Source organism: Pieris rapae, chromosome 5 (assembly GCF_905147795.1).
Source record: "Pieris rapae chromosome 5, ilPieRapa1.1, whole genome shotgun sequence".
NCBI classification, from domain to species: domain Eukaryota; kingdom Metazoa; phylum Arthropoda; class Insecta; order Lepidoptera; family Pieridae; genus Pieris; species Pieris rapae.
Window position 1 is genome coordinate 8,230,809 of NC_059513.1, and position 22,774 is coordinate 8,253,582.

The following is a 22,774-nucleotide window of genomic DNA, read 5'->3' on the forward strand; positions in this document are numbered from 1 at the left end:
AAATACACAATAAGTGTTAATTATAAGACTCTGGAATGTCAAAATTGTTTTGAATTCTGATTTACGCCAATCTCAACTCTGAATCTCACCCTGAATCTTATTTTATGAAGCGCTAGATTTCTTTTTGCAAATGCAATAGCCAAATCAAAAAGTATTTGTTCGCAACTTAAAAGATAGAAACAGCCAATTTGCATTATGGTTATTGAAATTATAATTAATATAAATACATGAAAAACATAAAATATTTTATTTACTCTCGAGTATTTTGTGATTACAATAAATTATCAAACGGACTAGACAGGGGATGTTTATTTTGGAAAGGCAACGCATTGTTTATTTTACTAGAGACAGCCTCTCCTATATAACTAGTGTTTAAAATGTCGTCAGCCGATGATCAAATCATTCAATATGTACCTTTTATGTCTTTTGTACACCCTTCATTCTGGCATACTTTAACTAATTTAAAAATTAACGTTGATAGATTAAACGAAAGCACAAAACAAATATTTGGTCGCTTCACATATCGAAATGATATAGGACCTGTTTTTGAAGTTGATGGAACATCTTTCAACACGTAAGTTTTATATTTTTAAGAAATGCTTGGATTATTTATTTAAAACAATATATAGAATTGTTCATCTTCATACACCTGTCCATATTTTTATTTTATTCTATATGCTATTGAATTTTTGGTTTTGTCCCTATTATAAACAGAAAACATCTAATACATTATTATTATATTAAAGTTCATGACTTTTTAAGGACACCAGAACAAGAACACTGCTATTTGAATGTAACTGGAACTGTAATGAACAAGAATACAATTGAAGATTTCAAAAATATTGACAAAGCATCACTTCTAAACAGCTTAGGTGAAGTTTTATGGCAGAATATAAAAACTGGATCATGGATTAACAATCCCAGTTCATTGTTAAACTTCTTCGTACTTTCATTTGCTGTAAGTTTAAATCATAATTAGCTCATCGAATAAAAGTTTTGTTTTAAATTTAGTAGTAATAAATTATTTTATTAATACATTTATGAAAAAAGGGTAAAATATTACAGGACTTGAAAAAGTTTCATTACTATTATTGGTTTGCATTTCCAACTCCCAGTCAACCTACAGTATATCTTAAAGAAAAAAGTAGCCTAGCTTCAGCACATTTTAATAATCAACAACTAGATGAAATAGCAGAGGAATTAAAAAGTTTGGAAACAACACAGAAGTACTTCTTTGTTATTGTTATTGAGGAAGACAAATTAAAAGTACTAAAAGTATCAGATGTATTTGAAAAAAGTCAAGGATACACAAATATGTATTATGCATTTATGGATCCAAGTAATACTGACAATCCAGGATGGCCACTGAGAATACTTCTTGCTGCTGTATTTGAACATAATCCATTATTAGCTAGAACTGTTACAAAAGTTGTAGGAATAAGGGTGGATAAAAATGGTTCAGTTGAAAACAGTAGAGTGTTTATTATAAAAGCACAACAGGTCAGTTATATAATTGAAATTTTTTATTTACCATGTTAGTTTTAATGATTTAATGAGTGAAATTACAATGGCAACCTATATATTCAGAAGTCTATTGGTTTTATTTATCAACTTATTAAATTAAAATATGTCTTTCAGAATCCTGAATCAGGTAAAGGTTGGGTGGGATGGGAACGAAACAATAAGGGCAATTTCGGGCCAAAGTTAGCAAATATGTCTGCATCTATGGACCCTTTGCGGTTAGAATTTATGTTCTCATGTGTAAATATTTATTTTGTGCTATTTAAATTAATAATATATTATATAAATTTTCTTTACTAATTACAAATAAAACATATTAAGCTTTTTATTGTTACTTATGAATTTTAATGCAAAAAATACTTATATAGTTTTTATTTAAATGTTATAATAAACTGTCCTGTTAATTACCTCAGATTAGCTGATACATCATCAGATTTAAATATAAGGTTGATGCAATGGCGACTGGTTCCCGAACTTAATGTGGATATTATGAAAAATACTAAATGTTTGCTACTTGGTGCAGGAACTTTGGGTTGTCATGTGGCAAGAGATTTATTGGTAATGTATAACTAACACTTTTTAAAAACACCCCTCATGACCTATTCGCTCTTATTTTATTGGTGCACTCTCTAAAAAAATAAGTTAAATATATAGAGGAAGTCTTTGAATTTGGTCTAGGATTCAATTTCTATTAAAATAACAATATATTATAGTGTGATAATTATAAAGGCACATGTGGACTTGCCTATATGGTAAATGATAAATGCGATTAGAGAAAGACATTCAATAGTTATTTGAGGCATAAGCTTAAACATACTGCTTATAAATAATTTTCTGTTCTACAGGCTTGGGGTTTCCGACATATAACTTTCATAGACAATGGAAAAGTGTCATTTTCTAATCCATCGCGACAAGTTTTGTTTAATTATGAGGACTGTCTAAATGGTGGAAAGATGAAAGCAAATGCTGCCTCAGATAATCTTAAGAAAATATTGCCAAGTGTTGTAAGTATTTTATTCAGAACCACCACACTATTTTTAAATTAAGTGAAACTACAAAAGTTTAAATTTGGTATATTTATTACATAAAATATTGAATTAATATTGTTATAAAAGAAAATAATAAAAACAACTACCAGGTTAGCCATGGATCAGCTTTACACATTCCGATGCCTGGTCATCCAATTGGTGACTCTCTTAAAGAAGAAACCATTTCTAATATAAAACAAATAATTGATGCTATACAAGAACATGATGTAATATTTCTCCTCTTGGACACAAGGGAAGCAAGATGGCTGCCTACTTTGATTGCTGCACATTATGGAAAGGTATATTCAAAATTAAATATAAGTTTTTAAAAGATCTTTATTTCATTATTAAGTTTTGGAGAAATTTTTGGTCAAAAAGATGGTCTATGATAAATAATAAAACTAATTTAAGCCACAGTAATTTTTCAATTTTCTTAGATAGCAATAAATGCAGCGCTAGGCTTCGATAGTTACCTAGTAATGCGCCATGGGCTAGGGCTTGCATCAGCGCCGTATGATGTAAAGAACTCGCATGTTGATGGTGCTCAACTTGGGTGCTATTTTTGCAATGACGTCACAGCGCCCGGTAATGTAAGTACTTTAAATTTATCTGCGCTAGCGGTTCGTAGAGTCGCGATATTGGCGTTGTAACACTATTTGTATGGTAAAATTATTTTTATTCAAATAGTATTAACTAATTAATATTCATTTACAGTCAGTAAAAGACCGTACATTGGACCAGCAATGTACAGTGACTCGGCCGGGAGTAGCGGCCATCGCTGGCGGGTTAGCCGTTGAACTCCTAGTTGGGCTGTTGCAACATCCACTCGGGTAACTATGATATCCGATTATAATGCGATTTTTGGCGCCATCTACCGAAAAAAAATGTACACTTTGATCCAAGCGTTCCTGATACAATATATAGTTTTGACCTAAAAACGCGCAATACTAGGTAAGTGCGTTAGAACTCCAACTATTCATAGGTTTTACTATATGCACAATTAATTCTGGCTTACAAGACTCATACTTCCTGGCGTTTACCACCACTGCTGGAATCAGCTACCATTTTAAGTGGTTCCATAACAACCCATACTTAACAAATACCTATACCAAACTATAAACTATGATTTCCGCCATTAGGCTGTGGAATAAGCTGCCTGAGTCTATACGATTGGCTTCCTCCCTATCGTCTTTTAAAACTCGTCTATATAAATATTTCCTAACCTTATCATATCCTAATCAATCGTGACCTGTGTAATTCTTGTATCTCCTGTTCGTTTTGTAAATGTAATTCACTATTTGCTATTCTTAAATCTGTAAGATTAGCTTTTTAGTTTTAGTTAGTTATTAATATTGTTTTTTTTTTATTTTCTCTAGATTAAGGTTCAATAGATTAATATAAATATATTTTGTTTTTTATATAACTTCTGGTTATGCACTTCTTGCACTCATCATTTTTTTATTTATTGTTTTCTTTTCTTACTAGGGTTGCCTGGAAGAGATCGCTTGTTAGCGATAAGGGCGCCCGTTGCATCCCTTGTAATTTATATATATTGTGTTTCTTCTAGCAACGAAGTGTGAATAAATAAATAAATAAATACTTGTGTACCGGTACTCAAAAAAAATTGTCTTCCTTTTGAAAATGACAAATTTAAAAATTACAACAAAATATTAATATTGATTCAATATATTTTATAAGGATTTAAAAAATAAAAAAGTTTACTTGTAAAAGAAAATCCGAATTATTGTATTTTTTGTGAAAACCTTATAAGCTTTTATGCAAGTATTTAATCGTCTGTTACATATTAAGAAAATATTTAAGACTCTAACATACGCCGATGACTTTGAGGATTTGACCTCTACTACAAACAATAATTTACTAACGCCATCTAGTCTAACAAAATAGTGAATAGTCTAACAAAACTACGTGAATACGAAACCAATTATTAGCTAAATATAAAAATTTATAAATAAATATTGGTCTAGAAAAAATGGTGGCTGCCAATTATTTAACTAGTACATACATGATTTTTTTACATGTTTAATTCGTTCTGAGGTTAAAACTTTTTAATGTCAGTATTGCTAAAATACCGAAACCGAGTCATCATCATCAGCTGACGATGGACTCTGATGGTTGGTACTGGATCTCGAGGATGGTAAGCAGTAGACATACCGTCATTGAGCTCGTTGTAATCAGCTCAGCGAAACGATACTAGAAATGTGACTATATGAACCTGATGATGGACTCCGAAGGTGAGTAGTGGATCTCGAGGATGGTAAGCAGCAGACATACCGTCATTGAGCTCGTTGTAATCAGCTCAGCGAGACGATACAAGGAATGTGACTATATGAACCTGATGATGGACTCCAAAGGTGGGTACTAGGTCTCGAGGATGGTAAGCAGTAGACATACCGTCATTGAGCTCGTTGTAATCAGCTCAGCGAGACGATACAAGAAATGTGACTATATGAACCTGATGATGGACTCCGAAGGTGGGTACTGGGTCTCGAGGATGGTAAGCAGTAGACGTACCGTCATTGAGCTCCTTGTAATCAGCTCAGCGAGACGATACTAGAAATGTGACTATATGAACCTGATAATGGACTCCGAAGGTGGGTACTAGGTCTCGAGGATGGTAAGCAGTAGACATACCGTCATTGAGCTCGTTGTAATCAGCTCAGCGAGACGATACAAGAAATGTGACTATATGAACCTGATGATGGACTCCGAAGGTGAGTAGTGGATCTCGAGGATGGTAAGCAGTAGACATACCGTCATTGAGCTCGTTGTAATCAGCTCAGCGAGACGATACAAGAAATGTGACTATATGAACCTGATGATGGACTCCGAAGGTGGGTACTGGGTCTCGAGGATGGTAAGCAGTAGACGTACCGTCATTGAGCTCCTTGTAATCAGCTCAGCGATACGATACTAGAAATGTAACTATATGAACCTGATAATGGACTCCGAAGGTGGGTACTGGATCTCGAGGATGGTTAGCAGTAGACATACCGTCATTGAGCTCGTTGTAATCAGCTCAGCGAGACGATACGAGAAATGTGACTATATGAACCTGATAATGGACTCCGAAGGTGGGTACTGGATCTCGAGGATGGTTAGCAGTAGACATACCGTCATTGAGTTCGTTGTAATCAGCTCAGCGAGACGATACTAGAAATGTGACTATATGAAGCTGATGATAGACTCCGAAGGTGGGTACTGGATCTCGAGGATGGTTAGCAGTAGACATACCGTCATTGAGCTCGTTGTAATCAGCTCAGCGAGACGATACGAGAAATGTGAATATATGAACCTGATAATGGACTCCGAAGGTGGGTACTGGATCTTGAGGATGGTTAGCAGTAGACATACCGTCATTGAGCTCGTTGTAATCAGCTCAGCGAGACGATACTAGAAATGTGACTATATGAAGCTGATGATAGACTCCGAAGGTGGGTACTGGGTCTCGAGGATGGTAAGAAGCAGACATACCGTCATTGAGCTCGTTGTAATCAGCTTAGCGAGACGATACTAGAAATGTGTTATATGAACCTGATAATGGACTCCGAAGGTGGGTACTGGATCTCGAGGATGGTTAGCAGTAGACATACCGTCATTGAGCTCGTTGTAATCAGCTCAGCGAGACGATACGAGAAATGTGACTATATGAACCTGATAATGGACTCCGAAGGTGGGTACTGGATCTCGAGGATGGTAAGCAGTAGACATACCATCATTGAGCTCGTTGTAATCAGCTTAGCGAGACGATACTAGAAATGTGTTATATGAACCTGATAATGGACTTCGAAGGTGGGTACTGGATCTCGAGGATGGTAAGCAGTAGACATACCATCATTGAGCTCGTTGTAATCAGCTCAGCGAGACGATACTAGAAATGTGACTATATGAACTTATTAATTTTTAATATTAAATAAATATTAGGTAATATTTACTATAATACCACTATATTTCTTTGAGTTTATTGAAAAAATAATCAATTTCAACGATTCGTCTTCCAGTTGAAATTTTAAATATTTTTCTTGGTTCTGAAACCTACGAGTGCAGCATGTTATATCTAAGCCCGAAAATGAAATCAGAGTCAATCAGACCCAGTACCCACCTTCGGAGTCCACCATCAGGTTCATATAACACATTTCTAGTATCGTCTCGCTGAGCTGATTACAACGAGCTCAATGACGGCATGTCTACTGCTTACCATCCTCGAGATCCGGTCCCCACCTTGGGAGTCCATCATCAGGTTCATATAGTCACATTTCTAGTATCGTCTCGCTGAGCTGATTACAACGAGCTCAATGACGGTATGTCTACTGTTTACCATCCTCGAGATCCGGTCCCCACCTTCGGAGACCATTATCAGGTTCATATAGTAAAATTTCTTGTATCGTCTCGCTGAGCTGATTACAACGAGCTCAATGACGGTATGTCTACTGTTTACCATCCTCGAGACTCAGTATCCACCTTCGGAGTCCATCATCAGGTTCATATAGTCACATTTCTAGTATCGTTTCGCTAAGCTGATTACAACGAGCTCAATGACGGTATGTCTACTGCTTACCATCCTCGAGATCCAGTACCCACCTTCGGAGTTCATCATCAGGTTCATATAGTCACATTTCTAGTATCGTCTTGCTGAGCTGATTACAACGAGCTCAATGACGGCATGTCTACTGCTTACCATCCTCGAGATCCGGTCCCCACCTTCGGAGACCATTATCAGGTTCATATAGTCACATTTCTTGTATCGTCTCGCTGAGCTGATTACAACGAGCTCAATGACGGTATGTCTACTGTTTACCATCCTCGAGACTCAGTATCCACCTTCGGAGTCCATCATCAGGTTCATATAGTCACATTTCTAGTATCGTTTCGCTAAGCTGATTACAACGAGCTCAATGATGGTATGTCTAATGCTTATCATCCTCGAGACTCTGTACCCACCTTGGGAGTCCATCATCAGGTTCATATAGTCACATTTCTAGTATCGTCTCGCTGAGCTGATTACAACGAGCTCAATGACGGTATGTTTACTGCTTGCCATCCTCGAGACCCAGTACCCACCTTCGGAGTCCATCATCAGGTTCATTTAGTCACATTTCTAGTATCGTTTCGCTAAGCTGATTACAACGAGCTCAATGATGGTATGTCTAATGCTTATCATCCTCGAGACTCTGTACCCACCTTGGGAGTCCATCATCAGGTTCATATAGTCACATTTCTAGTATCGTCTCGCTGAGCTGATTACAACGAGCTCAATGACGGTATGTCTACTGCTTACCATCCTCGAGATCCAGTACCCACTTTCAGATTCCATCAGGTATCAGGTTCAGCAACTTATTTTACTTGGTTGTACAAGTTGCACTTGAAACTTGACAACTCTAAATTTGAGTTTTGTTAGGGTAGGTACTTATATACATATACTTATAACATACAATAATTTCCGAAGTTCATGTCCTCGCCTCACTTGATATTTCTTTTTATATTTTGGCATTTCTAAAAAAATCCGCGGGTAAAAACTAAAATACGCAAATATTTAATTATTATTGGCTTCGACACACAAGCGTAGTCCTCCCGTCGCAAAGCGTTGAGGTGGACTGAAGACAAGCCGCATGCAGGGCTCGCGGGTGTGAAATTGCGGAGGGAAGCCCATTGCGCTTGAGTTTATTTACCTTTTATTACTTTCCATGCCCAGGAAACGAATTAATACAATTTTTTTTTTATCAAAATAATAATATATGCTTTATCTAATAATACGTGTAAGATTAAAATAAATCGCATAAACCGTTTTGGAGCGAATTTGTAATTTATGTCTAATCTACGGTCCGATGGTAAATTTTTTTTTGGGAAATTGGTATTGCTTTTATCTTTTTTGATTTTATCAATCGATACAGTAGGCTTCAACCCACAATATATATTTTTTTCAAAAGCATATGAGCGACAGTTCTTCCAACAATTTAATTTAAACTAGGGCTAGTTGACCGATTTGAGCACTGTTCAAGCCTTAAGCAAATTAAAAATTTAAAAAATGTATCTGATATATTGTCCGTAACTCTTATTTAAAAATTTGAGCATAGAATCTGTAGGTGACCAAATTAGCTGTTTACGTTATGTCGTTTGATACGTGAATAAATTGTTCTGAAAAGAACAGTTTATACGTTCACGTTATGTCGTTTGATACGCGAATAAATTGTTCTGAAAAGAACAGTTGTACGTTTGCGTAAGATACAAGTGTGTTCTGAAAAGAACAGTTTTATCAGTGTTGTCGCATAGGCTGTAGGCATATCGAAGTGATCTCAAGAGAGCACATCCGAACGCTTCAGCCGACTTGTAATTGTTACATCCTCCCTCGCAAGGGGGATGCTTAAACCCGTTCGAGTATGGGTCTCTATCGGGTGGATTGTTTGTTCGCGCCCTGCTGATACAGGGCGGTACGGGGGCGGGCTAATAGCCCTTGGTGGGGGCTGCTGCGCGCGAGGAACAATGGCTCGACTCGCTGCGCGCAGCCGGTGGGGTCTTGTCCGGGGTGTCAATCCGGTGGTAGTGTGGGGTCAAGGAGTAATCTCGACTTGACCCTGGTGTCGTGGTCGGTGGTATCGGGCAGCGCGCTGCGCGGCTCGCGGTCAAGCTCCGCCGGGTGAGACCCCCGGTAGCCCCGGGGGAGGCCCAGCGAGGCGACCAGCGGTCGAAGCCGCGGCTGCTGCCCTGGTGTCATGTCCGGTGGTATCGGCATCCGCGGGGAGTAGCTCACGCGGATACCGCAGGCGATCTGGCGGCCTGGAGTGCCATGGCGCGATGTTTTGGAGATGGGGATGCTGAGAGCCATCCGCTCGATCGAACATCCCCTTCGCGAGTCGCGCGACGAACTCGTCGATGGACTCCATCCGCAGGTCTCGCGCTATGGTGGCGTTTCTCACGTAGCGGGGGGCCCCCACTGCGCGCCTCAGGCATGTGTTCTGCACGGCGCGCAGTCTCTGCCGGTGGGCCTCCTTAGTGTAGGAGTACCACGCCGGCGCCGCGTACGTGAGATGTGGGCGCACGTACTGCTTGTACAGCGCGAGCTTAGTACGGATGGGTATGTTGCCGGTGAATAGGGGGCGGAGTTTGCTCGACACCCCCTTCGCTCTTCCTACGATCCTCTTGACGTGGTGCCGCATGGTCAGATTCCGGTCGATGGTGACCCCTAAGTAGGTGACCGGCGTCTTCCACGGCACGTCCTGGTCCAGGAATCGCAGGGGCGGCGGCAACCAACTCCGGCCGAAGGCGATCGCCTGTGTCTTGGTAGGGTTGGCGGCTAGTCTCCACTTGTTCAGCCACTCTGGCAGGAGGTCCAGAGCGCGTTGGAGCTTCGCCGCTGCTGCCTTGGTGTTGAGCGAGGTGGCCACGTACGCCGTGTCGTCGGCGAAGAGGGCCAGGCTACACCCGCTCGGGCAGGGGACGTCGTCCGTGTAAGTAGTGTACAGCAGCGGCGATAGCACGCTGCCCTGTGGGACGCCCGCCGTGATGGGTCGCGGTCTCGACGCAGCCTCTCCCGTCGCAACGTAGAACGTGCGGTCGGTGAGAAAGGCGCGGAGCACGGCGACTATACGGCGGGGCAGTGGAGACTCGGCGAGCTTCAGCACGAGGCCATCGTGCCAGACACGGTCGAAGGCCTTCTCCATGTCCAGCATCACGGCGGCGGCCCCTTCCTTCTTGTTGAGGGCCGCGGCTGCAGTGAAGAGCACCTTCGTCAGCTGCAGCGTGGTGCTGTGCTCGCCGCGGAAGCCGAACTGCTCGGGCCTCGGCTGCAGGTATTTGTAGGTCCTCTGCAGCAACAGCCTCTCGAACAGCTTCGACTGAGTTGAGAGCAAGGTGATAGGCCGGTAGCTCTCCGGTCGGGTGTAATCCTTTCCGGGCTTCGGCAGTAGGATCACCTTGCCCTCTTTCCAGGTACTGGGGAAGTGTAGGGACCGGATGATCCCCGTGAAGAGGCGCGCCAGCGCGACTATCCACCTCATGGGTAGGTGGCGCAGCGCCTGGTGGGTGATGCCGTCCGGTCCCGGCGCCTTCTTCAGTGGCAGCCGGAGTATCGCCTTCCGCACTTGTGAAGGCGAAAAGGCAATGGGGTCGTCATCGGGTGGGATCGGGCGAGCTAGCCAGCCCTCGACAGCGCTCTCGACCTCGGCCACGCGCGCTGGGCATGCCGCGGCGTTCGGTGAGAATTGGCGCTGGAGGTGCTCGGCGAAGATTTCGGCCCGATCGTTGTCGTCATAGGTGATGGCGCCGTTGCCGTCGCGTAGCGGACGCTTCGGCTCTGGAGTCCTATAGAGGCGGCGGCAGAGTTGGTGGAGGCGTGTGGGCTCGGTGGTCGCCTCCCCCAGCGCTTGCTCCCAGGAGCGCTGGGCGTGGGCGGCCAACTCGTTCTTGACCCGTTCGGCGAGGCGGTTCAGCTTTGTCTTCAGCACGGGGCAGCGATTGCGCTGCCACTGCCTCCTGAGCGCGCGCTTCTGGCTGATCAGCCTCAGCACGAACGGGGCTAGGTCCTCGCGTACTACCTCCGGCGGACGCGTGGTCGTTGCTTCCGCCAGAGCTGCCTGGAGTTGCCGCGTCATGGACTCCGCCATGTCGTCAACGGCGCCTGGTGTCGTGTCCGGTGGGCCTGGCGCGGTGGCGCCTTCGAGTATCGATTCGAAGGCGTTCCAGTCGGTGACCCTCCAGCTGCGTGCGGGCGGGGATGGTGCCCCCGCGAGAAGGCACAGCACTGGTTGGTGGTCCGACTGGTATTCGTCCATCAGGACCTCCTGCGCCAGGTAGAGATCAGGCCGGTTATGCACCACCAAATCGATAATGTCCGGCCTGTGGGTGTTGTTTCTCGGGTAGTGGGTGGCGGCATCTGGTCCGCACACCTGGTAGCCGCGAGCCTCGGCATGCTGCAGAAGCCGGTTGCCCCGCGAGCTGCTGGAGTGGGATTGCCAGCTGATATGCTTGGCATTCCAGTCGCCCGCGAGGAGCGTCGGCTTCCGGCTGAGCGCGGCCTCCAGCTCGGCCGGTGCGAAGTTGGAGCCGGGGGGAGCGTAGACAGCTAGCACGTCTGTGGGCTGCCCGCCCAGTTCTAGCTCGACCCCCAGCGTCAGGATTTTGTCGCCGTTGACCGGCGGGATTGCGCGGTGAGCGATCCGTCGCCGTATCATCACCGCCAGTCCGCGAAAGGGCGCCCCGTTGGCCGCCTGGTGCTCTGCGCGGTAGACGTAGTAGCCCGCAGCACGCAGTCGGTCGGTGGGGCGCAGGTGCGTCTCGGAAATGAGCGCCACATCCACGTCCTGTGTGCGTAGGATGTGACGCAAGTGGTGGCCTTTATCCCGAAGGCCGTCGGCGTTCCAGTGCAGGAGGCGTAAGTTCATTTTCGTTGCCTCACGCCTCGACTGCGCGACCGGCGTCCTCCGTAGGTCGGTTCAGACGGGGTCGGGTATAGGGCGCCCAGCAATGCGGTGACCGCCCTGTCAACCGCCTCAGCGATCGCCGTCTCGCTGGGGAGCGTCTGGCCCCTCAGTGGGCCCCCGCTGCGGGGGCGTGCGGCGCGCTGGTCAGCGGCTCTGGTAGCTCCAGCAACTGGAGCGGAGTCGGCGGCGGCCCTACTGGGGCCTGCCTCGGCGTGCGCGGCAGGTTCCGCGCGCGGGGGGGCGGGGGGTTGTACCCCCCCGCGTCCTCTTCTTCTCCCCCCTCTGCGGCGTCGGCGTTGGCTGGGAGGCTCCGCGGGGTAGGTGACCATCTCTACCTCCTGCGGCTGTGAGAAGTGCTGCCCATGAGCACGCGGGTCAGCCTGCGCGTGTTCGCGCGGCTCGTCCCTCCGCCGTGTTTGGGCAGCTGGTGTAGGTGCTGGGGTGGTGGCGCCATGTGTGCCGCGAGCGCCAGGTGCGCCAGATGGTCCCCGCGCGTCGCGGACGCCAAGTGCGCCATGGGCGCCATGTGAGCTAGGCGCGCCAGGTGCGCCAGGTGCGCCATGTGCGCCGCGGGCGCCAAATGCGCCCTGCGCGCCACGTCCGCCGCCAGCGCCAGGCGCGCCATGTGCGCCATGTGCGCCGCGCGCGCCGCGACCGCCGCGACCACCGCGACGTCGACCGCGCGCCTCGGAGGCGCCCATGCCCCGTGCTGCAAGTGCCACCGTGCCAGCGCGCTTGTTGCGCGCCTCCTCCTTCAGCACCGGACACGTGCTGTGGTTGGCCGGATGCGCCCCCTTGCAATTGGCGCATCTCGGCGTGGCCCCCTTAGGTAGGGGGCAGTCGGCGGTACGGTGGCCCTCCCCGCACTTCACACAGGCCAGGGCCCGGTGGCATTGGTGCGAGGAGTGTCTAAAACCCTGACATCGATGACATTGTGCGGGGCCCCTTTTGCCCCGCCAGGACTCGATGGTCACCCCCGGAATGCACAACAGCTCTGTTATGCCGTAGATCGCGGGGGTGATGTCCGGAGTGCGGCGGAGTATGACCAGGAAGATACACCCTGGTCTCCCCTTCCTGGCTCTGATGGGCTGGGCGTGTTCAGGCTCGTACCCGAGGTCTCGCAGCTCCGACATGATGGCCTCGGGTTCCGTGTCCGCCGGAATGCCTCTTACCGCCACCTTCAGCTGCCGCTCTGCTGGTAGGGAGTAGGAGAAGTATACCACGTTAACTCCGCTGGTCTCCAACTCCCCAAGGTACCGCTGCACCAGGCGGTACTCCTCCTCGTCCTCTGGTGTTATTTTGAGCCCCTGTCCATAGGCACGCGCGTTCACCGTACGCCCCAGTCTCTTTTTCATCTCCCTGACATGGGTGGTCCAGTCAGGGAGGGATTCTATTACAAATGGCGGGTATTTCGGTGTCTGAGGCGCGGCGGGCAGGGGCGCGAGTGGTGGCCGACGGGCCACCGTCGGCGACGCGGTCATCGCGGCGTATGACGCCGCGTTTAAATTTGTAGTCGCCGCGTCTTGCGGCGTAGGTTGAGCCGTCGCAAGGGCCGCGCGGGGCGCGGGGTGGGCGGAGGGGGGCGCACTTGTCGACGCCGTGGCCATGGCCGTATCTTCGAAACGGCGGCGGCGCGGGTCCCTCTGAGAGAGCGGCGCCGGTTGCGCGTGTTGTGTAGATTGATTGACGCCAGGGGGCGTCGTCTGCGCGCATACGCGCTTAGGCGCCGACCCGGCGGCGTCCTCGTCTGAGTCCGGCGGCGGCGGGCGGCGTAGAGCTTGATGCGCTCGTTTCACTTTAACGAGCGCATCGTGTTCGTCGCTCGATAGCGGCGAAGTCAGAAGGCCCTCGTTTAGAAGGCGCCTGCGCGTCTGCGATAGGTACTCGCACATGGCGCGCGCGAGTCCATCCGTTGCGAACCGGCCTATGAGTGTCTGCGCAACAAACAGCGCATCCGACTCATAGCCGGCACGGGGCGACACGGGCTGCGCCGGGCGCAGGTCGCCTTCCAAGAAGGCCAGCAGCTCAGCCGGGTCTTGCCCATGAGCGATATTTTCCTCCTCTTGAATAGATAGAATAGGCGGACTCACCGTTGGGTGCATTTCATCGGGTGGCGCCATCGTTGAGGGGCGTGGCCTGTGCGGTGTTGCGGTGAGGGCGCTCTCGCCATCGCTATACCGCGACGAGAGCTGCGGCCTCACATCACTTTCACTTAACACATTTAAAAATAAATGATGTGGCTCGAGCACCTGCCGCCACATATCCGTTCCGTGCTAGCCGTCAGCGAAGCATTCAAAATCAAAACTACGCTCGACGACCTGACTTTGCTCGCGGACAAAATGATGGAAGTACACACGCCGTCTCATCACATCGCTGCCGTCGCAACAACTCTCGTACCTGCGTCACCAACACCACCAGTGCAACAACCAACCATCGACACCCTCATCGGTGAGATAAGAAGGTTGTCTTTGGAAGTTGCCGAGTTACGAGCCCAACCTCGCGACACTTATCGCAACAGTCGCTCTCGCCACTGGTACCAACAACGCTCGCGGAATGCATCAAGAAATCACCACGAAAGCCGACGTGAATCACCGATGGAAGACCGAAGCCGTAGAAAATCTCCAATGCCGTACTGCTATTATCATAATCGGTACGGTATGGACGCGAAGAAATGCGCATCGCCATGCAGTTTTAAGCCCATCAACGGTCAAGCACACGGTCAATATCAGTCGGAAAACTAAATGTAACGCTAGCCGCGGCGGAATCTGGCGTTACCGAAGCATCACACCGCCTTTTCGTTACCGACAAGGTAACAAAACTTACTTTTTTGGTAGACACAGGAGCCAATATCTCCGTCCTACCAAAGAAAAAAGGCTCTCACGAAAAACCACTGCCATTCCAACTGTACGCCGCTAACAACACCGTTATACCGACATACGGAGAGAGGACACTGCAACTCAACCTTAACCTCCGAAGACCATTCACCTGGAAATTCATCGTAGCAGATGTGTCGAAGCCAATACTGGGAGCAGACTTTCTACAGCATCACCACCTAATTGTTGATGTTAAAAACAGAAGATTGATCGACGGGAAAACTCAGCTGGTAACAAACGCTCAACTCAGTACTGCAAACATACCTACAGTTCGCAGTATCGACATTGAGCATAATTACCATAATATACTGGCAGATTTCCCTGGGACGACTAGAATCACTTCAATGAAGCTTAGTCCCAAACATTCCGTCGAACACTTCATAGAAACGAACGGACCGCCCCTTCACTGCAGGCCACGCCCCATTGCACCGCATCGCTACGAAACGGTCAGAAAAGAATTCCAAAATATGATTGACCAAGGGTTATGCAGACCAAGCAAAAGCCCTTGGGCATCACCGCTTCACGTTGTGCCGAAGAAAAATGGAGAGTTACGCGTGTGTGGCGATTACAGAAGGCTAAACGCGATAACTAAGCCCGATCGCTATCCCATACCACGCATACGTGACTTTACATATCAACTCGCAGGGAAGAAAATTTTCTCCACGCTGGACCTCAACCGTGCTTACCAGCAACTACCAGTCAGCGAGCAAGATGTGGAGAAAACCGCCATTATCACACCATTTGGCCTTTTTGAGTTTCCACGCATGTGCCCCGGTCTAAAGAACGCCGGTCAGACATTCCAACGCTTCATTCACGAAGTACTGCGTGAACTCGACTTTGTATTTCCATTCGTCGACGACTTGCTCGTAGCATCAACCAACGAGGAAGAGCACCGCAAACACCTACGTACCGTACTACAGAGATTAGATGAATACGGCATTACCATCAATCCATCAAAATGTGTTTTCGGCCAGCCAACGGTTAAATTCCTCGGTCACCAAGTCACGGCGGAAGGAATACAGCCACCACAAGAAAAGGTACAGGCAATCACAGACTTCCCGAAGCCACAAACAGTAGAAGAACTACGACGTTTTCTCGGCATGGTAAACTTTTACCGCGAAAATATCAAAGACGCTGCGACCATACAAGCGCCGTTAAACTCATATCTACACAACGTCAAGAAGCGAGATAAAACTAAAATCGAATGGACCGCTGAATCAACGCAAGCTTACGAAGCATGTAAAGAGAGCATTAAAAACGCCGCTTTACTCGCTCATCCGTCTCATCATGCGACACTTGCTATATTCAGCGACGCGAGTGATAAAACAGCTGGTGCCGCTCTCAATCAATTCATCAATAACACGTGGCAACCACTAGGCTACTTTTCGAAGAAATTCACCGACGCACAGACGCGATACAGCACTTACGATCGAGAGCTACTCGCCATCTACATGGCTGTCAAACACTTTCGCAAAATGTTCGAGGGACGAGAAATCATAATATTCACCGACCACAAGCCGCTGACATTCGCTTTCACTAAAACAAATACAAACAGCGAATCACCAAGACGCACCCGACAACTACTCTATATCAGCGAATTTACAACTGATATACGACACGTCAGTGGGTCGCAAAACGCAGCCGCAGATGCATTATCACGCGTAGACGCTATTACATGTCCATCGCCTATCGACTACAACTTACTTGCAAAAGCTCAAGAACGCGATAGCGATACTCTCAAAGCACTAAGTCTACAGAGCAACTTATCATTCAATGAAATCAACCTGCCCGCGTCTAACATCAAATTACACTGCGAAACATCAACTCCATACGTACGACCGTATTTACCAGAGGAATACCGACGTACCGCATTCGACGCAGTACATAATATTAGCCACCCTGGAATAAAGACTACAAGAAAACTAATTTCGCAACGATACTTTTGGCCTTCAATGAACGCAGATGTCGGCAAGTGGGCGAAAGCATGCATACAGTGTCAGCGCGCCAAAATTCAACGCCACACATCAAGCCCATTAACAACTTTCGCGCCAACCGAACGCTTCGAACACGTGCACATCGATATCGTTGGTCCGCTACCTACCGCGACCACCGGACATCGATACCTCGTTACAATGATAGACAGAGCAACCAGATGGCCCGAAGCATACCCATTATGCGAAATATCGGCTGAAGACGTAGCAAAAGCAGTGTACGAAGGTTGGATTTCCCGTTTCGGATGTCCTAAAACAATAACAACGGACCAAGGACGCCAATTCGAAAGCAGAGTATTTGCATCTCTTTCGCGCTTACTCGGAATTGAAAAAACGCGTACAACCTCATACCACGCACAATGTAACGGTATCATCGAAAGATGGCACCGTGTTCTTAAGGCCGCATTAAAGGCAAGATTACAAACCGCAAGAAGCTGGATCAACGAACTACCAACCGTCCTACTTGGAGTACGCACCGCTATGCGAAGTGACACTGGCGTAAGCGCCGCTCAACTTACTTACGGATGCAATATTCGCTTACCCGGTGATTTTCTATCAACAACCCGTGATGACGTAATCATGGACTCTGCCTACATCGACCAACTGCGCAACGCAATACGGAATTTACAACCAATGCCGAGCCAACCTCATAGCAATACCAAACCGATATTTATACACAGAGACCTACAAACATGTGAATACGTATTTGTACGCATAGACGCCGTAAAAAAGCCATTACAAGCACCTTACGACGGACCCTACCGCGTGCTTAAACGAGACAACAAGGTATTCACACTACAATTGCCTAACCGAGAAATGAATATATCTATCGACAGACTCAAACCTGCCTACACTATCGCTGAGCAAGACATGCCTACTAATACAATACCAAGTAACGACAACAAGCAAACCACATCGAGTGCAACAGAACCACAAAAACAATCAAACAACCTGAAACATCAGAACGACAACGACAAGCAATATCAAAACGACAACCTGAAACACCAAAATGATAACAGCCTGAAACTACTAAACAGTGGGAGCAATGTAACACCTACAAGGACAACTCGCCGAGGCCGCGTCATACGCCTGCCGGTACGCTTCGCTAGAGGGGGAATCCTGTAGGTGACCAAATTAGCTGTTTACGTTATGTCGTTTGATACGTGAATAAATTGTTCTGAAAAGAACAGTTTATACGTTCACGTTATGTCGTTTGATACGCGAATAAATTGTTCTGAAAAGAACAGTTGTACGTTTGCGTAAGATACAAGTGTGTTCTGAAAAGAACAGTTTTATCAGTGTTGTCGCATAGGCTGTAGGCATATCGAAGTGATCTCAAGAGAGCACATCCGAACGCTTCAGCCGCTGCGCGCAGAAAAGGGTCAAATTTTTGCCGCGCCTCGCTTTTGTTGAAACACGAGTCAGGTAGCGAAAGATCCCTTACGACCACACCCTGCGCGTATTGGCTGAACGTTTTAAGTCAACATGTCATTACTACTTTTAAGGATAGTCTAAGTTTTTTATACAAATGTATCTATTTTTGTAAAATATTATTCATTCCATATTCAAGATTCAATATACACGCTTATATACTGAGTTACATCTTCAACCTCTTCTCGGCAAGTTATTAGGGAGTTTTATTTATCTACAGCCAAATATCTCCTAAAGTGGAACCTATCCTAAAAATCAAATAGATACCCTTAACTTGGGTTGGATTTGAATCTCCAAAGAACCATGTAGGTTTTTTAGATACTTTGAATGATATCCAAATTCATTACTATCAATTTTACACAACAACAATATTAAAAATATATATGTATATAATAAATATAAATCGTTTGAAACGTAAAATTTATCACAAATATTCTATAACATGTGCAAAATGCTAAAGTTTTATGTGTACCACAATTTTGTTTTTCAGAATAAATGCCCCAGCCCCATATAATATAACCCAAGAAGATTCATCTATGGATGGGGTTCTTGGCCCAATACCTCATTCAATCCGAGGTTTTCTCCATACATACCAAAATGTTACACCAACTTGTGGCAAATTTAAACAGTGTATCGCTTGCTCTGATATAGTGATAGCTAATTATAGAAAAGAAGGGATTGAATTTCTTCTAAAAGTCTTCAATAGCGGTACTTATCTGGAGGAAATTACTGGTTTACAGGAACTTCATTTAAGCGCTGAGATTGCTGAGGTGAATTTTTTATACTTCTATTTTTAAATCCTCTGACTTAATTTAAAAAACATTAAATCTGATCTTTAGTTTATTTTTTGATTAATAACTTTGTTCAGTATTTTCGAGGTTTAATCTCAAAAGCTTAAAGCAGAATGTAAAATATTTTAGAATGACGGAGAATATTAATAAAAGTTTTATTTTTTCAGATATTGACATTTTCTGATGATGACATTGAATAAATTTGGACCATTATTATATCACTTCTACAGTTAGTCGTTTTCATCTTTAGATATTTTCATGCCTACTTAATTATTTAAAAATGCTTGAGTATGTTAATATAATTACAAAATAATATTTCAATAAAACGTATTATAAAACTTTTTTTTTTTTCAAATATCATTGTAATTGTATTTATTTATTTGTTTAAAGCAGTCTGGTAATCCCAGTTCCTAAAGTAGGATTCCTAGAACAGCATAGGCCGATAGCTATATTGTCAAGTCCGGCTAAAGTATTGGAACTTCAAAAATGCAGGAAGACATTGATCAAGTGGTTAATTGCAGCAGGAGTATTTCTCCTCATTGGGTTTAATTTGGCGAAATGCAAAATCATATCTTTCTCAAGGGCATGGTTGATCACTCTGTACAAGTATACCATTAGTCGTATAACGTTGGCTTAAGTCTCAGAGGTCAAATATCTGAGTGTGTTTTAATACGAATCTTTGTTTTGCGCACCACGTAGATAAAATATGCAATAAGGCCTAACAGAAATCTGGGGTTCGGATTACGAATAGCTTGAGGCTTCACGAACATGAGTGCAATTAAAATTTTGTACAATGCGGTAGTGAGAAGTCACTTGGAATGCAACGCAATGCCCCATATAAGGCTAAATACATTCTCATCATACATGTTAGAGCGAGTACAAAATAAATTCACTCGCTACCTCTACCAGAGACTATGGAGTGTATCCCTTGTATTCGCTTGTTCCCGACCCTGTTTGTTCAGACGTAGTTGGTCGTAACCCATGGTTACAGAAGCCTCAGAAGAGAGCTAGCTGTGTCAGCGTATTGTTGTTGAGGTAGAGATTGAGATCTTTTTATTTGTATGCTGGCAGAATTCACAAGAGTTGCTTGCTATATTGTTAGTTTTAAGATTTAGGCATATAAGTATATATTTTTTATATAGGATAATTGGTGTGGGTTTTATTTCGGCGTTCTATCGAATTAGTAGTATCTGTTAAGGTAGAATAATGTAGTGGATTAAATAAATAAATAGACTTAAAGTATGTTCTTGTTACATTTGTTTCACTTGTTATTATGAATGATAAGATTAAGCAACAAAATAGTTAATGCATTTTCAGATATCTGATGTAAGATGGTTTAACACTTTGAATAAAATTCTGGCATAATCTTATAAAATGGTTAACACTACCATATATTTATCACTATTAACCATTGCCAGCATTGCTTTTGTGGAGAAATTATGTGTTCAGTAGATTTCGGAATTAAACTTCTATTAAGTGAATTGGAATTATTAGCTCAAAAAAATAAACAAAATAATATTATTTAACTACAATATTTATAATACAATTAAGGTCTCATGTTCAAATTTATTGCAGGCAAAGGAAACTTTGACGGGTGGAAAATTTCTTTAACTGGCTTTGGTGGCTTGATTTTTCTTCCATGTCTGCCATCTTTTCTTTTCCATAGACCAGAACGTGGTCTGTTACCAAGCCATCTGTTTCGCTGTGGGGACCCAATTGGTGTATTACCATGATCAACATTGGATAGACGACCTAGAAAAATATATGTTTCCTTGTGAGAAAACATTTTGTTTAAACTTATTCTACTTTTAATTGTATGAAATAGAAATAATAGTAGGTTTACCTTTACTGGATGCCTAGTTATACTACATTCTTAGTTTTAGATAGTGTATGTAATGTATAGTACTCACCAACAACAGCCATACAATGTTCATTAAAACTAAAAAGCCTTTTTGAAGGCATCTGCACTACTATTCTATCATTTTGCCTCCTTAATATTGTGCCAAATGTACCAGCTGCATGGATGTATAATCCTCCTTGTCCTATAAAAAAATTTTTTTAAAAATATTAATGGGATTAGAAAAAATTTCTTAAGTTCTAAAACTTGAATATTCAAAATATTATAAAAACTTTAAGATATTCTAATTAGTTGATGACACTTTTGTCTATTGAGTGTACATATACAACCATGTAACAAGTTTAATTTTTGATCAAAACATATTTACCTGGTTCTTTTTCAATGCAATGCACTATTGTTCCTGTTGGAAGAGCACCCAACACATAAGCATCACCTTCATTCGCTCGGACTGAAAAAATAAAGAACATTTCATGAATTGATACACTTTAATTGAAAAATTATAAAGTATTAATTTCAACAGTGTATGTGAATGGACATAGCAAAGCATTTTATAATTGACTGAAATTTTCAAGAATCCAGTGTTAAGTAGTGTAATTGTAATAAAGCACTAACTGATACTAACATGTGAACCCCTGGTTTAAGGCTTTAATATGTAGTGTTTAGTCTAAACTTGGTTGCTATTAATGAATTTATCTTTAAATACATTTATAATATTATTATAACTTTTGCATGTTACCTGGTATTCTAGGTAAAAGCCTTGATGTTTTAATAATGTCACCAGCTTTCATATTTTCTGTAGCAAGAATATATTTGAGCTTATCTCCAACAGCTACAAGAGCAATATGTGCTGTCCTGCATCCATCTTCCAATACCTAAAATTGAACAAATCAGTAAAAAATAATATCTCCTATTCTTAAAATGTGATAGATATTTTGAAACATTTAATTTTTTATTCAATTAATAATAATAACATATACATTATTAGTGTTAACATACTTACAGTACCTGAATAACTTTTTCTTCTTGAGGTGGTCCTTCAGTTGGTCCGTCTCTGAACCAATCTATCCAATGATATTTGTGTTTTATACCACCACCTATTCCCTTAGCAACAACTCGACCTACCAAAAAGGATGTGAAACCTTCAATATTTTTATTTAATAGCAAATTATTTTATACAAAATTGTACAATTATATCTTACCTGTTTCAGGATCCCTACCAGCCAAGTTTGTAACTTCTAAAGGTTTTACGGTGTATTCTTCTGGAAAATGTACAATTCTTCTGTAACTTTTACCAAATCCTGGCTTTGGTTTCACAAGATTTGGCTTACTAGCAAATGTTACAGCACTGGCATGCACAGTCCGTCTGCTGATGAAACTAGTAGAAGCCGAGATTGCAAGATTCGAAAATAATCTATTAAGAGCCATAATTAAACGATATAGAAAGTATCCATTAATAATCTATTATCAATCTATAAAGTACAAATCTTAACCCCAAAATCCAAATGTCTTCAAAGGCTCAAACTTATACTATGAGTATGAGTTTATGACTTATCTAAAAAACCTACTAACGTCAACATTTTTTTTAAATTTATTTATTTATTAGCCGGATACAAAGTCCATTGGCAAACTGACTTCAAAAGATTTTTAGTATTGCCATAATATTTAAAAAAAAGAAATTTTTAGGGTTTTGACAATTCTTTGTAATCGCTAAACATCAATCTTTATTTAATGTGGCTATTTTACTACATTTCCTTAAGTAGTGATATTGTAATCTCTATGATTCCGACTGAAGGACTCTGTATCCACGGTTATGAAATAAATTTAAAAAAAACCCTAAGTAGTGTTTC

General features: G+C 43.8%; 2 protein-coding genes across 2 annotated transcripts; one reads left to right on the plus strand and one right to left on the minus strand.

Moving 5' to 3' along the window:
* Positions 1-60: 60 nt before the first annotated feature.
* Positions 61-19,400, plus strand: LOC111004437 (ubiquitin-like modifier-activating enzyme ATG7). The gene is made up of 11 exons (XM_022275470.2): positions 61-574; positions 763-958; positions 1,066-1,500; positions 1,639-1,739; positions 1,935-2,079; positions 2,367-2,525; positions 2,660-2,848; positions 2,987-3,139; positions 3,264-3,379; positions 18,769-19,048; positions 19,237-19,400. The coding sequence occupies exons 1-11, from the start codon at positions 378-380 to the stop codon at positions 19,267-19,269; spliced, it is 2,004 nt and encodes a 667-aa protein (XP_022131162.2). The 5' UTR covers positions 61-377; the 3' UTR covers positions 19,270-19,400.
* A 1,185-nt stretch (positions 19,401-20,585) lies between these two features.
* LOC111004438 (39S ribosomal protein L2, mitochondrial) lies at positions 20,586-22,471 on the minus strand. Its single transcript, XM_022275471.2, has 6 exons — positions 22,127-22,471; positions 21,933-22,045; positions 21,664-21,799; positions 21,295-21,375; positions 20,980-21,111; positions 20,586-20,821 (listed from the first exon to the last, which is right to left on the minus strand). The coding sequence occupies exons 1-6, from the start codon at positions 22,350-22,352 to the stop codon at positions 20,616-20,618; spliced, it is 894 nt and encodes a 297-aa protein (XP_022131163.1). The 5' UTR covers positions 22,353-22,471; the 3' UTR covers positions 20,586-20,615.
* Between the last annotated feature and the right edge of the window lie 303 nt (positions 22,472-22,774).

Bases quoted from the DNA above. Each gene is read 5' to 3' on its own strand.
- LOC111004437 (XM_022275470.2), top strand. From the start codon at position 378: ATGTCGTCAGCCGATGATCAAATCATTCAATATGTACCTTTTATGTCT. The intron at 1,501-1,638 runs GTCAGTTATATA...TATGTCTTTCAG, and splicing joins TTATTATAAAAGCACAACAG to AATCCTGAATCAGGTAAAGG. The intron at 19,049-19,236 runs GTGAATTTTTTA...TTATTTTTTCAG, and splicing joins TAAGCGCTGAGATTGCTGAG to ATATTGACATTTTCTGATGA.
- LOC111004438 (XM_022275471.2), bottom strand. From the start codon at position 22,352: ATGGCTCTTAATAGATTATTTTCGAATCTTGCAATCTCGGCTTCTACT. The intron at 21,800-21,932 runs GTACTGTAAGTA...GTTCAATTTTAG, and splicing joins AAGAAGAAAAAGTTATTCAG to GTATTGGAAGATGGATGCAG. The intron at 21,112-21,294 runs GTAAATATGTTT...ATTTTTTTATAG, and splicing joins TTGCATTGAAAAAGAACCAG to GACAAGGAGGATTATACATC.